The sequence below is a fragment of the Gobius niger genome, assembly GCF_951799975.1.
Source record: "Gobius niger genome assembly, chromosome: 6".
Taxonomy (NCBI): domain Eukaryota; kingdom Metazoa; phylum Chordata; class Actinopteri; order Gobiiformes; family Gobiidae; genus Gobius; species Gobius niger.
The window spans coordinates 34,615,224-34,629,378 of NC_136857.1; the positions used below are offsets into that span (position 1 = coordinate 34,615,224).

The following is a 14,155-nucleotide window of genomic DNA, read 5'->3' on the forward strand; positions in this document are numbered from 1 at the left end:
TTGTGTGTTAGCATGTGTGTTAGCGTGTGTGTGTTAGCGTGTGTGTGTGTTAGCGTGTGTGTGTTAGGGTGTGTGTGTTAGATTGTGTGTTTGCATGTCTGTTAGCGTGTGTGTGTTAGGGTGTGTGTGTTATGGTGTGTGTGTTAGGGTGTGTGTGTTAGCGTATGTGTGTTAGATTGTGTGTTTGCATGTCTGTTAGCGTGTGTGTTAGCGTGTGTGTGTCAGCGTGTGTGTGCTAGCTTGTGTGTTAGCATGTGTGTGTTAGGGTGTGTGTGTTAGGATGTGTGTGTTAGCGTGTGTGTTAGCGTGTCTGTTAGCGTGTCTGTTAGCGTGTGTATTAGCATGTGTGTTAGCGTGCATGTTAGCGTGTGTGTTAGCGTGTGTATTAGCCATTTATGAAGCTGTGTTGCAGATGTCAACTCCTTATAACTGCATCGTGAAATAACTTTTTGCTGTGTATTGTATTTCTACTGCTGTAAAAGTTGTATGAGCGGAGAGAGGGGGCGAAGTTAACTGAATCCAAGAGTTTTGTCTTCAGGGTTATAAAAATACCTCCAGAAAACACTAGTAGTGGTACAATATATCAAATAAATGCCTATAGTTTACTTTGCAGTGGCTAAAACAGGTTGGCTTCAGATCATTTAAGCAGAGTTGAGCATTGATATTATAGCTGCAACTTTTGTACCTCTCCACAAAAAACAACAGTTGAAATCCAGCGATGTTTAAAGGAACATCACAAAGTGCAAAGAAATATGTTCCGAATGAATGAAAATGATGCAGTAATAAAGACAGAATGTTGGGCAAATGGAAAAGGCACCGAGGGATTTAGCAATGTGTTATTTTCGCTAATGAAAAACCATTAACGTTAATTGTCGAGTCTGTAAAAGTTCAGAGTAAATTGGGAGTTGTAAAATTGCTCTCTGCCCCAGCTGCCACACACAATCACAGCCACATCCAAAATGCACGAGTAAATAATCAGTTGTGCACCGTCCATTAAAGAAAAAGGTAATGCTCATCACAGGTAAGACAAACTTTAAAGGAACAGGCCACCGTTTTTCCATACTGAGATATGCTCTTACCTGAGCTTAGACGAGTTGATGTGTACCTGTCTGGTCTTTGTGCCCGTGGAAGGGCTTGGTCGCTTCTAACTTCACCCCCGTTTGGAGCTATAGGAATATACTGGGAGAGGCCAAATGCTAACAATATCTTTGGTTGTTTTGCGTGACTGAGGGCACACACAAAGACCGGACAGGTACGTATCAACTCGTCTAAGCTCAGGCAAGAACATATCTCAGTATGAAAAAACGGTGGCCTGTTCCTTTAAAGGAATAGGCCACCGTTTTTACATACCGAGATATGTTCTTACCTCACTTTAGACTTCCCCCGCTCACTTCCGTCAATAACCTTTAGGAGTTACTGCGCGGACGTTTTGCTCCTCGTATCATTACGCCTCATAATATAGTACCCCTTTTTATTTGCTTATAAAATCGACATGCTACATTTCTGTGTAAATATACTTCGCATGAAAACACTTCATGTAACTTTATTTAAATAGGGAACACGTGGAAGAGCTTGGTAGCTTCTATCGTGAGCTTTTTTGGAGCTATGTGACATGTGGGAGAGGCTGCGTATGTGCTCCGTTTGCGTGACAGAGCGCACGGACAAAGACCAGACGGGGATATATTAACTCGGCTAAAGTGAGGTAAGAGCATATCTCAGTATGTAAAAACGGTGGCCTATTCCTTTAAGGCGAGACTCCAGGAGCCTCAAGCGCATCGTGAGAGCAGCGATCTGCTGAGCCCCTCGCCCCAAATAATCACGATTATCTTTGTCATAATTGAAATCACGATTATTCAAACGATTATTTGTTGCCTTTAAGAAGAAGAAGATCTTTATTCATATAGCACCTTTCACAGACATATAGTCACAAAGCGCTTTACATGAGATAATTGTACATTCACTCCATACTCGGTGGTGGTAAACTATGTTTGTAGCTTCAATTTCCCCAGGGGGAGACTGACTGAAGCGCTTTCGCGACTGCACACGTCTGCGCCAACGGTCCCTCTGACCACCATCATACATTCACTCACACACATCATTCATCCTGGCCTATTGTGCATGTTTTTAGTGGAAGGGGAAACCGGAGTACCCGGAGGAAACCTACGCAGACACGGGGAGAACATGCAAACTCCACACAGAAAGGCCCCGTCCAGGTGGGAATCGAACCCGGACCTTCTTGCTGTGAAGCGAGAAGGTCACGGTAAAAAAAGTCTTTATTTTATTTATATATTTATTAATAAAAATAACTATGCTGAATATTTTCTGTTTTCTGAACAGTCATAAAAGTACAAATGATTTCCAAGTATGTCTCGATTAAGGAGAGGTCTCTGTTTCACACCTGCCCCCTGCTGGCCAGCCCTCACACCTGCGCAAGTAAACTGAGCAGCGCGGCCTGATGACATCATCACACAGCGCTGTTTGTTTTTATGTCGGGCAAAAGCATGAGCCATGGCATGCGAAATGCGAAGGGAAAATAATCCCAGCGCCATGAAATAATGCAAGTCTGCTTTGCAAAAAAAAAATAAAAAATGATTATGCTAATTTTGTAATCGTTTAGTGTAATAATCGAATTTGGATTAATTGCACAGCCCTACAGCAATGAACATGAAATACAATGTAATTCAATTTGCTTCAGTTAAAAATCAAAGTTTAAATATAAATAGATAAATATGGAGCCCAAAAATGTATCGTTTATCTATTATTTATTGAACGATAAGTCGATATATATAAATATCGTGACAGCCCTAAGCACGAGCGCTAACCACTGCAGATGTTGCTGCAAGAGTGGAACAAAAACCTTCTTTGGAGAAAATCAGCCTAAAGTTGTGTATCATGTGTCTCTTATGCAGCGGGTCAGGGTTGCCAGGTCTTGGCAATATCTGAAAAAACAAAACAAAACCCACATTGGAATTTTCAATGTTTTTGTGCTAGTTTACAGAGAGATGTGCTCTTGCAACGCTGAACAGGCGTGGGAGTTACTTCCGGGATATCTCTGGCTCTCTCTGGGACAAAACATCACAAAATAAGCATCATACAGGGTAAGTTTTGTCTTTTTTTTACACTCTGTCATGAAAACAAGCAGAAAATCTCCACATTGATCACGTCAAATATCAACACTTCCCCAGCCTCCCTCGCATCACTTACATTTCTGATTAAAGCATATTTATAGGGGTCCAACATGGCAGCCTCGCCTCTTAATAATTTGCATGGTTTCCAAATGACATTTTTCACAATTAAGCGATGAAAACAGATTAACCTGACTCACCAAAACCCCCTATTTACAATATTCTGTTGATAATTTTCCAGTATTTTTTCTTGGTAAACTGCTCCAAGGCAAGAAGCGGCACCATTTTTTTAATTTCGTTATCTCGTCGAAACACATCACCTCCTTAGAGCCAGCCTTGTTTTGGCAGCCACTTCCATCAAGGTACGGTTTAATACGGGAAAAAAACCCACCTCGATAATTTAAAGTATGATAGCGCCATATCGTTTTCAAAATGCCTCCGAAACAAATGTACTCGGGAGGGTTTTTTTTTCTACCAGATTCATCTCAATCTGCAGGTTTTTTTTTTTTTTTTTTTTTACAGCCGCGACTGCCAACTCCGCGTCCCTTTGCCAATTCACTTTAAAGAATGCGGAGCTATATCTCGGAGTCAATGGAGAACAGGCTGCAGCTGAAAAAAGGCGAGTTCAATGGAGCTGCAGCCAGACGGGCGCTTTTTAAAGAGCGAGCGCTTCAAGATGTTCACTAAATATGCACTTATAATTTACAAGAGGCGGGCGGCTAACGCGGAGTGTCATATAAGAAGGAATAAAGTGGAGCGGGCGCAAAGTGAGCGTGAAAAATACAAATCCTAGAGAGTGTCGATGTGACTTGAAATTCTTGATCAAATTTCCCAACGTTGGCGTGCCTCGTTAAGTGTTTTAAAAGCAAAGCCATTAGTGTTAATTGTCGAGTCTGAAACAGTTCAGTGTGTGTTTCAGTTTGACATTTTATTGTTGGGGCAAATCGAGTTTAGAGAGAGTTTTTAACAACCTGGTATTTTGGTAATTATATTTCGGCACAAATTTCCATGTCGTGCACTCGTGAATGTGACATTTGTTTATCCGGTCCGGGCGGCGCCTGGTGATGAGCACAAGAGTCGTGCCGGTTTGGAGGGAAAATTTGGAGAACGAGAGCCTTTCTCAGTCAGGTCAACACTTTATATTCAACACACTGACGATCGCACTGGACGAGTGTGAGGCCGCGGTGTCCGTCACTGGTGGTCGTGGTGAAAGTCGCTGACCAGACCCTGGACGCTCACAGGAAAAGGCGACTGCAGGTGTTGCTGAAGTGAAGTGACTTGAGTGTGCACCAGGGTCGCCTCGAGGGCTGAGTACTTAAATGATGCCAGTTTGGCATCGGAAAAGGAGGTTTAGGTTCTACTGGTCTCGGAAAATAAAGGTATTGAAAGCAGGTAATGAAATAAAAAGACATCTTTACCCCCAGATTCCACATTCTCCGTGTTCGCCCCGACCTCTGCAGCAAATGTGTGGCTATTTTGAACGTTCAGAAACATTCCACATCGTCCGCTCCGAGGAGTCTACGTCTCCTCTCCGACTCGCCACGATAAAAATACGGATCTCTATTTTCAGCTCCACAGCTCAGACCGCACCAAACGGGAAAGAGAACGGCAACAACATCCGGATTTTCAACGTAAATACCCTCTGAGCGGACTTTATGTCAACGAACATGTCACTATTTCACACAAAGTGACCTCGATAATTCCCTCTGTGGAGTTTGTTATCACAAAAACAATCACACGACCCGATTAAGCTTCTGTTGTTTTCCTTCACGTAACGTGTTTTTACTGCTCGTAAATAGTTGTTTATTATTATATTGGGAGTTTTATTTTTCAAAGTTGTTGCTTTGTGTGTGTGCTTCCGTACAGGCAGAAGATGTGAAAACCTGGGGTTAGAGCCCAAGTGTTGATGCTGTTGGTCCAGGGACAGCAAGTTACTTGGTTGTTTTCTCTAGTTTACGGAGCCCATGTGCTCATGCAATGATCCAGAGTTGCCAGGTCTGGGCAGCCAAAGCCGGCCCAAAATATCTGAAAAACTGCGGAAAAGCCGCAGACATACATCATTTACTAGTGCTCCTGTGATGATGAGAAACCGCCCCCATCTTCTTCCCGTATTGAAAAAGCAGCTCACGGAGCCTTGGATTTGAGATTTTGTTATTAAAAATAGTGATTTTGATCAAAAATAAGACAGAAATAGCCAATTTTACTTTGAAAACGTTTTACCACAGACTGAGAGGACCTGACAGACAAAGGAAGACTGTTCCATAGTCAAGACGCTGCCACAGAGAAGGCTCAATCACCTTTTTTTCCTACTTTTAACCTCCAACAAGAGCTAGTCAGCTGACCTCAAGGCTCTTGACGGGGAAAAAAGTCGCCACAGATCACTCAAATATAGCTGGCCAGAGGAGTGGAGACATTTAAAATCAACAAATCCTTAAACTGAACATGAAAGCTGACAGGGAGCCAGCGTAAGGAGCATTGTGTGTTAATGCGGCTGCATTTTTTATTTCTGTGATAAAGCTGTAGCTGTGGAAGGTTAATCTGAAACAACTTTTTATCATCGTCTGTTTTCTGTGTGGCTTCATATCGTTATTGTGGTTCATTATTGAGTCACTAAAGTGTAAAGAGTGTTTTGTTGTCCAATACTATATGGGTGATGTAGTTTTTTTCTAAAACAGATGTTGGTGATGTCACTTCCCCTGTTGTTTCCGCCCTGAGTGAGGACGGTCAGATTGTGCAAACGCAGCTGAAGCTCTAGTTCCTTACTATATAAGGATCTAAAGATTGACCTTATCACATAACCAGGGGATAGGAGCTAGAATCAGCACATAGGAGCTATTATTAGAGGAATTCAGAACCCTTGGATTTGAGATTTTGTTGTTGAGTGATTTAGATTGAGGAAATAAGCAGCAAAGTTTAAAAAGCTGTGCATCCAAATGTTTCCAGGCAGTTGAAACAGGGCTGAGCGGTCTTCTTCTGTCTCGGGGCACATTAAAGCTGTTTGCTGGACAAAGCCGTGTTTTCCTTTCCGTCTAATGATGAAGGACTGAAGGATAAATGAAACCAAATCAAACTTCTTACAAAAGCTTTAACTACTCTTCAAACCTAATCTCGTAAACACAAAACACAGCTGCCTCCAGTATCTCCGCTAAAAGTCAGGTAGATTTTCTTACCCTCACAATGCTATCAGTTCATGAGCAGGTGCTGGAGTTTTCCACCTGGAGCTATAGCTCTGAGCTCCGGCACGTTTCTGGCGAATGCGCTCAGGTCGCAGCTATCACCCCGGTCTGTAATCGTCTGTTTACCGCGAGCCAAGTAAACACATTAATGCCACGCAAAGACTCGGAATCACACAAAGGACAGATAGTGTGGAGAAAGAGAGAGCGGGAGACTGGGCAAAGAGAGGAGGGGGTGAGGGAAGAGATAGGCGAAGGGCGAACTCAGCCGATTCTATTCATTGCGGCTGATAAGAAGAGACAGAGTGATGAATGCACCGCCCGCGAGCTGCTACACACATATTTACATCATAAGCATATCTTCCCACGCAAAGAGCCGAGGTACACAAGGGTGACCAGTGAGACAAAGGGGCCCCAGACTCTCCCAAACAAGGAGGGAAATAACAGGAAATTCTCAGGAAGACATAAATAGAAGTATGTTGCAACAAACTAGATTAGTGAACCGACGAGCTTGGATAAGAAGTTGGTGATTATCCAAGTTTAGTCCAAGTCAAGTCTGTTCCAAATTATTATGCAAATTGTATTTCAGTGTCAAAAAGGTAAAAAAGATTCAATGAAACTCATCTGACATCAATCTCAGACGCCTGGGATGATTAGTTCTCAGGTTAAGTCCAGTTAAGGGAAAAACTACGTTCCACATTATTAAGCAGATGTTCATTTTCAAGCAATATGGGAAAGAAAAAGGATCTCTCTGCTGATGAAAAGTGTGAAATAGTTGAATGCCTTGGACTCGGTATGAAAACCGAAGCATGAAGCGTAATCATCGTACTGTTAAGAGATTTGTGGCTGATTCAGAGCACACACAGGTTTGTGCAGATAAAGGTACAATGAGGACGGTTTCTGCCAGACAAATCCATCAGATTAAGAGAACAGCTGCTACAAAGCGGCAAACAGGTATTCGAAGCTGCTGGTGCCTCTGGAGTCTCCTGAACTTGAAGGTGTAGGACCTTCTAGAGGCTGCAGTTGTGCATAAACCTTCTATCGGCCTCTCCTGAACTGTTCATTGAAGCTCATGAACAGAAACGACTGTTCAAATGATCCAACAGTTAAAGACTTGAAAAAGATTTACTGTCATTTGAGTTGACAATTTACAAAATCTTAGAAAAATATCATTTGCATAAAATTTGGAACATACTTTAAGTGCCTAAAAATCATGTCAAAGCAGAAATATTAGCCATATATATATCAGCATCCTTACTAAACCCATCCATCCATCCATCCATCTTCTTCCGCTTTATCCGGGGCCGGGTCGCGGGGGCAGCAGTCTCAGCAGAGATGCCCAAACTTCCCGGTCCACACACACCTCCTCCAGCTGTTCTGGGGGGACCCCGAGGCGACACCAGGCCAGCTCGGAGACATAGTCCCACCACCGTGTCCTGGGTCATCCACGAGGCCTTGTCCCACTAGGACATGCCTGGAACACCTCCCGCGGGAGGCGACCAGGAGGCATCCGAAACAGATGCCCGAGCCACCTCAGCTGCTCCTTTCGACGTGAAGGAGCAGCGACTCTACTCCGAGCTCCTTCCGGGTAACTGAGCTCCTCACCCGATCTCGAAGGGTGCGCCCAGCCACCCTGCGAAGGAAACTCATTTCGGCCGCTTGTACTAAACCATTAAACAAAATCCAAATCCTAAGCAAAGAGATGGAATGAGTAATGCGTATTTACAAATCTAAACATGTATATTGATCTCTCCATCTAACAAGTGTGGCTCATCAATTTCACATTTGTAAATTCAGACCAGAAGCTGTATGGGTTCAATTGACAACCTTGCACAACCTTTTCAGATCTAGCTCTTTCTGACATTAAAAAGTCATGGAAAGAACATAATCTTGTCTTTGATAGCTGGGATCTCACTAAATTCCTGGTTTTGTGGATCTACTTTTCGCGTGCACCTGTATGATGGTTTTAGAAGACAACATACTTGCTAACTTTTACTTCCACCATATTCATATTAGTTTTTCACATTTGCAGACTTTCTCGAGTGTCTTCCAGTCTCTTCCACCTCGCTGTCCACCGAGAAGTCACCTCCTCAGTGACCCTCCTCCTCCGGAAAGGTTTCCACACTCGACCCCACCTCCTCGACATCTCTCCAAACGCTGAACTCCAGAAAACACTCCACAAACACTCAACAAACTCCATGTACACAATACTGTCGCTCGGACTTTCCAGACTATCCACAGTGTCTTTTTGTCTGAATTCTCGCCTGTGATTGGACGGCTGAGTCATGTGAAGTTGGCTCCCTATACCGTAATGACTAAAGCCTATACTTTTGGGATAAACAGAGTTAAGTCGGCTGCTCATATGGTGGAACAGACAGACAATTCGCTCTTCACCCCCTTTTTGAGCGATCCTATGCAACAAAACCATGGAACTGAACTGAACTCCATCTATACGACTCTCTTCGACCTTCCTGAAACATCACAACACACTGTCATTGTAGTTTTGTTTCTTATAGTAAGACAGAAAGGTTTAGTTTACCTGCTTGACTAGTTTCGATCACTTCCTGTGATCTTCCTCAGAAGCGACACCTGGTGGTGGAGGTGTCGTGTCGTAGGCAGCTTACATGGTCACACACTGTCACACACACTGTCATGGTCACTCCTTCATCCCTCGTTTTGCTCGACCCATTGTGGCTCTACATGAACTACAGTAGACTTTCTTTAACAGTGATTCACAAGTCTTGAAGCTTTAGTGAAACACTAATCCACAGAAAGAGCAGTGGTTGTGCTTAATCCCGCCGATTGTTTGGGGCCTCTTTAAAAACAGCCTTTATCGACTCAAAGCTTCATTAATATGTGTGTGTGACAAGCCAATCAAGAGCATTATACGCCGCAGGGTTCACAGTAAAGGCAACGCTGATGCAACAACAACGGCAATCATTTGAAATGCAGAAACAACGGGGGCGATTGTCAGTGAAGGACTGAGAGTCTATGAATGAACGGGTTGGAACAAATAGTGCCCTTGATTGATGTTTTTTACTGGTGCTGGTACTACTCACTATAATAATTATGTATGTAATCTTGATGAAACTGCCAACATTTACTGGCAACACCGTCTTTGACCTTTCCTATCACGGTCACCAGCGACTCAACAGCCTTGTCTCTATTGCTGAGAAGAACTTCTGGATGGTAGACCAGGTTTTTTCCCTCTTTTAAGAGATCTTCACTAACCTTCATCCCAGCATTCTGATACACTTTGGTTCCGGGAACAACATTTATGTGCCTGTTTTTCATTCCACAGTGGGCAGTTGTACAGGATCGTCCTTCCCGTCGTTGTCAACAGCCGATTCAAAGAAAGTTGTTGCACTAAGACAGGGGTGTCCAAAGTGCGGCCCTCAGACCAATTTTTGTCCCTCGGCCTTCTTGCTCAATCAGTACACATCACCAGAGAGGGTCCTTTTTATTTGAAATGTAATAATTCTACACAATTCTAGCCAAACAACTAACATTATTGTGAGACAGAGCTGGCATGAAGGTTTTAAGCATAAATAAAAGGCATGGGGCTCAATTTAAACCTCTGCTAGTCAAAAGTTTCGCGGCACTGTCCACCGATCTATGGCCCTTTACCCCGTGTACACTTCAATATGCGGCCCCCCCACAAATAAAGCTTGGACACCCATGCACTACGAGAACAACCATCAGAAAAGTCCCAATGTATTACATGTTCACCATTTCTTTGTGTTATGACCTACAACTTCAAAAAGATCTTTGCTTTTTTTCCAAAGTTGCAATCTAGTAAACACAATACAAGCCCAATGCTCAAAAAGAATTGGGAATATATTATTATGTCATTGACTTTTTAACGTCAGATGCTGAATTGTGCTATGCAAGGATTTGAGATAAAAGCAGCAGTGGTCAGTGGCCTGGTTTAGTCTCTGTCTAGTCCTGGTTTGGTACAGCTCTTTAAGGGTGTTAAAAGAAAATCGTGAATGTCTGGTTTGTAGCTGCAGGTGATGAACGCAGAGAGTGAATAAAGCTGGCTGATTCTGATTCTCTAGAGGCTCCATTCAGCTGAAGAGATAATAAATGAGGTTTGAGAATGGCTTCACATAGGCACTTCAGTCATAATAATCCCTGTTGAACGTTCATTCATTTAATACATTTCATTTCATTTCATTTCGAGCGAGTTGTACGCCAGGAGCAAAACAAACACAAAAGATTATATAGAAGAAAAGTAAAAGTGTTTTTTTACTTTACAAAGGCAAACCTCTCTCTATGAGTTTTCAAACATAGTACAGGTTTCTTTAGTCGTTGACAGCACTAGTTTTGGGAAGCCACAAACCAGGATGTGGTGTTTGTCCCTCAGCACTTCAAGTTCGTACTGGAGTGACTGGTTCGACCCAAAGAGCAGGCACTGATCTCCATCGCCACGGTTCCACATAATACGCTTGTACTTTACCCAGTACGGGCCAGGGTTTCCACTACACGCAAGGACCGCAGTTGTTGCGCACACAGTTAATGAAGCAACAACAGAACGGCCTGAAAAGTTTGTCGTTTTTTGAAGAACAATGAGAACAAAGTGGACAAAAGCTGCCTTTTGGTGGGTTCTATGGAATTATTCAGAAGAGCATAGGAAATATAACTGAGGACAGAAGCCGCTAAAAACAAACTATGAAGGTAAGCTACAGCCTAATGCTATACCAGTTAAAGTTGTGCTAGCAGCGGCTAAATGCCAGAGGTCAAATTTGCCTTCAAAGACACTATAGCAGAGGTGGGAGTAAGTCACTAAATGCAAGTCTCGAGTCAAGTCCAAGTCGTGAAGGTCCAAGTCCCAAAGCAAGTCCAAGTCAATCGGTCATGGGGTCAAGTCAAGTCATAGCTTTTGTCAAGTCTATCTTTAGCTGGCAAATCACCTGCTATCTCAAGATTTAGCGATTTTGAAAATTTAGGCTAAAATCAAATTTTTTGTAGACTAATATTTAAATCGCTATTTGTTTTATTATATATATTTTAACTGCTCCGGTTTATGTACAAAATTATTGGGACAGCATTTTAAGGAAGGGGGCCCGGGGGGGCTACTTAAAAAAAATAGTCTTTTAAACATGAGCTGCATTTCCTGCAGTCAGAAAGATAAATATAAATATATATAATTTTTTTTGTTAGTTTCTGGCAGTTTTTCCTGTCAGTGGTTCCCCTGTAATGCCCCAGCCCCTGTATACACGGATTCGCCCCTGCTCAAAGTAGATTCTTCAGCCTTCAGTCCCGCTGTCACTTGGCTCTGTGTGGCTGCGGAACAGAGTACAGTGAATACTGTAACTTTCGAGAGAACGACTTAAAACACCAAAAAGCCCCAAGATGTGTGTCATTAATCCAGCTCTTACACATGGTGGTTCTGGAGGTTCCTGTCTGCGCCGGAGCTTCAGTCATTGTTTCAAATGTTTTCCTGTCCTTAATAAAGGTCATTTAATTTTCGCACTGTATTGATCAGGAAGCCGAAAAAGCATGTGGCTAATTACCAAATGTAAACATAGATGCGCCGCTTTTACGCAATGAATCCTGATCTTTCAGTTTCACTAAAAAAAAAAAAAAAAATTATAAAGTCACAGCAACTCATTGAGAGTCATTGGCCTAAGTCCCAAGTCAAGTCTTTTTAGAGCTTTGGTCAAGTAAGTCTCAAGTCCCGAAAATTGCACCCCTGCTGTATGAGGTTGTGAAATATTAAATCCATATGACCTGCATGTTAATAGTGAGGGCTGTCCTCTCTCTCGTTGGCCAATCAGAGGCCAGCATCTGTTCACGCCATGTTAGGATCAGTTCAACGCTTTGGCCACAGCCAGAGGTCGGTGCAAGAACTTATACCTGGTCGGACCGGTTTGGCCCTGGCTTGGCAGTGGAGACACTCACCTAAATCCACCGTTCCACTGAACACGCCACGATCTATGTGCTCGCTTTGTCACGTATCGACTCTACCCAGCACACGCTTGTCTTTCCACAACACTACACAACTGCAGGTGCCGCTGTACAGAATGTCAGTAGTTTTGTAAGCCACAATGAGAACAAATGTTGACAAATGCTGCCTTCTGGGGGGTTGTGGTGTGGATTAAGTTGAAAACGTCTACTCCTCATGCCTATTCATGCTGAAACCATCTCAACTGCGCTTGCCGTCACACACCGCAGACGAGTGAACAGTGTCTGGGACTGGACCCTACCTTGATGGCAGTAGAAGCGATCTGGATGTGGTGCAGCTTGTGCAGAGTGCTCTCCCGGTCGATGAAATAGGACGCGGCCAGCTGGTGCAGAGTCTCCAGTGTGACTGCCGTGTTATTGGACTCGCCCCCGTCAGTGGAGCGGCTCAGTTTCCTCTTGTCCACAAAGATCATCAGAGACTCCTCTCCTGGAAACACCGACACATATAGATTGGGGTTAATACTGTGTTACGAAACTCAAGACTGAAGACGAAATGTCCTTGTGATTTGACAATGAAAAGACTCTTACTTTTGCTCAATTTTCAAGCTTTATTCGATAAGAAATTGGGAACAGGCTTTGGTGTTGGTTAACGCCGGGCTCACACCGAATACTGAACAGGTTTAAAGCGGCTTTCTTGCAAACACTGAGAAAAAAGCTCTCTCAAGAACACAAGTTCACAATAACGATCTACATACACAGCAAATGTGGGGGGCAGAAAAGCTGGGGTTTAAAAAGTACAGTTGTTTTTCAGCACATTTTGAACATCACAACAAGTGTATTTCTCCCTTATGAGATCAATAAAGGATTATCTTATCTAGTCATTATTCATTCATGCCATACTCGGTGATGGTAAGCTACTGTTGTAGCCACAGTGGCCCTGGGGTAAACTAACAGAAGCGAGGCACCCAGCCTAAGCCATCGGTCCCTCCGACGACCACCAATCACTCACTCACTACAATCCCAAACGGTCTCACATAACTGAGAGCATTGTTTTTGTCCCACAGACACAAAGACAACGTGTTATCAGTCACCTTGAGTCTCTCTCTCTAAAACCAAAAAATCAAGTTTGAAATCTAGGAGTGATCATGGACTCAGACCTGAACTTAAACAGCCACATCAAAGCAATTACATCATCAGCTTTTTACCATCTGAAAAACATCACTAAGATCAGAGGAATAGTGTCAAAACCAGACTTAGAGAGACTTATCCATGTGTTTGTCTCCAGCAGGTTAGACTACTGTAACGGCTGCAGAACATCCAGAACCAGGAAATATGACCATATTAGTCCAGTGCTCCGGTCTCTGCACTGGCTTCTTGTCAGTCAGAGAATAGAATTTAAAACAGCTCTGCTTGTTACAAGTCTTTCCATGGTTTAGCACCAAAGTACATCTCTGACATGTTACAGCCATATGAACCATCTCGGGCCCTGAGAACTTCAGGGAGGGGTCTCCTGGTGGTTCCCAGAGTCAGGACTAAACACGGTGAGGCTGCGTTTCAGTTTCATGCAGCTAAAATCTAGAAGTCTTCATGAGGATGTGAGACAGGCCTCAACTCTGACAATGTTCAAATCCAGACTGAAAACAGTTCTTTTTGCCCGAGCATATGACTGAAAGTATTTTATCAGCACTCTTGCCTTTTACTGTAATTAATTAATTTTATGTTGATGTTTTTATTGATTTTATCAGTTTTCTTGTCATTTTATGCAACTGTGAAGCACTTTGAATTGCCTTGTGTATGAATTGTGCTCTACAAATAAACTTGCCTTGTTTAGCTTCTAAGATCTGACGGGCTCGGACAGAGCAAAGGCGGTGTGGTTTAGGAGGTAACTAGAAGAATTAGGCCGCCAGGAGCACTGTCTTCGTTTTAAGGTATGTCAAACAAGCTTTCAAC

The 14,155-nt window shown here is 43.1% G+C and overlaps 1 protein-coding gene across 1 annotated transcript in view; it reads right to left on the reverse strand.

Moving 5' to 3' along the window:
- Nucleotides 1-14,155, reverse strand: part of LOC306964221 (BMP/retinoic acid-inducible neural-specific protein 3-like) — a 250,323-nt gene that overhangs the window by 120,290 nt on the left and 115,878 nt on the right. Inside the window, exon 4 of the mRNA XM_079558190.1 lies at nucleotides 12,508-12,692. Within this exon, the coding sequence (XP_079414316.1) occupies nucleotides 12,508-12,692 (185 nt within the window). The remainder of the gene's footprint in view (nucleotides 1-12,507; nucleotides 12,693-14,155) is intronic.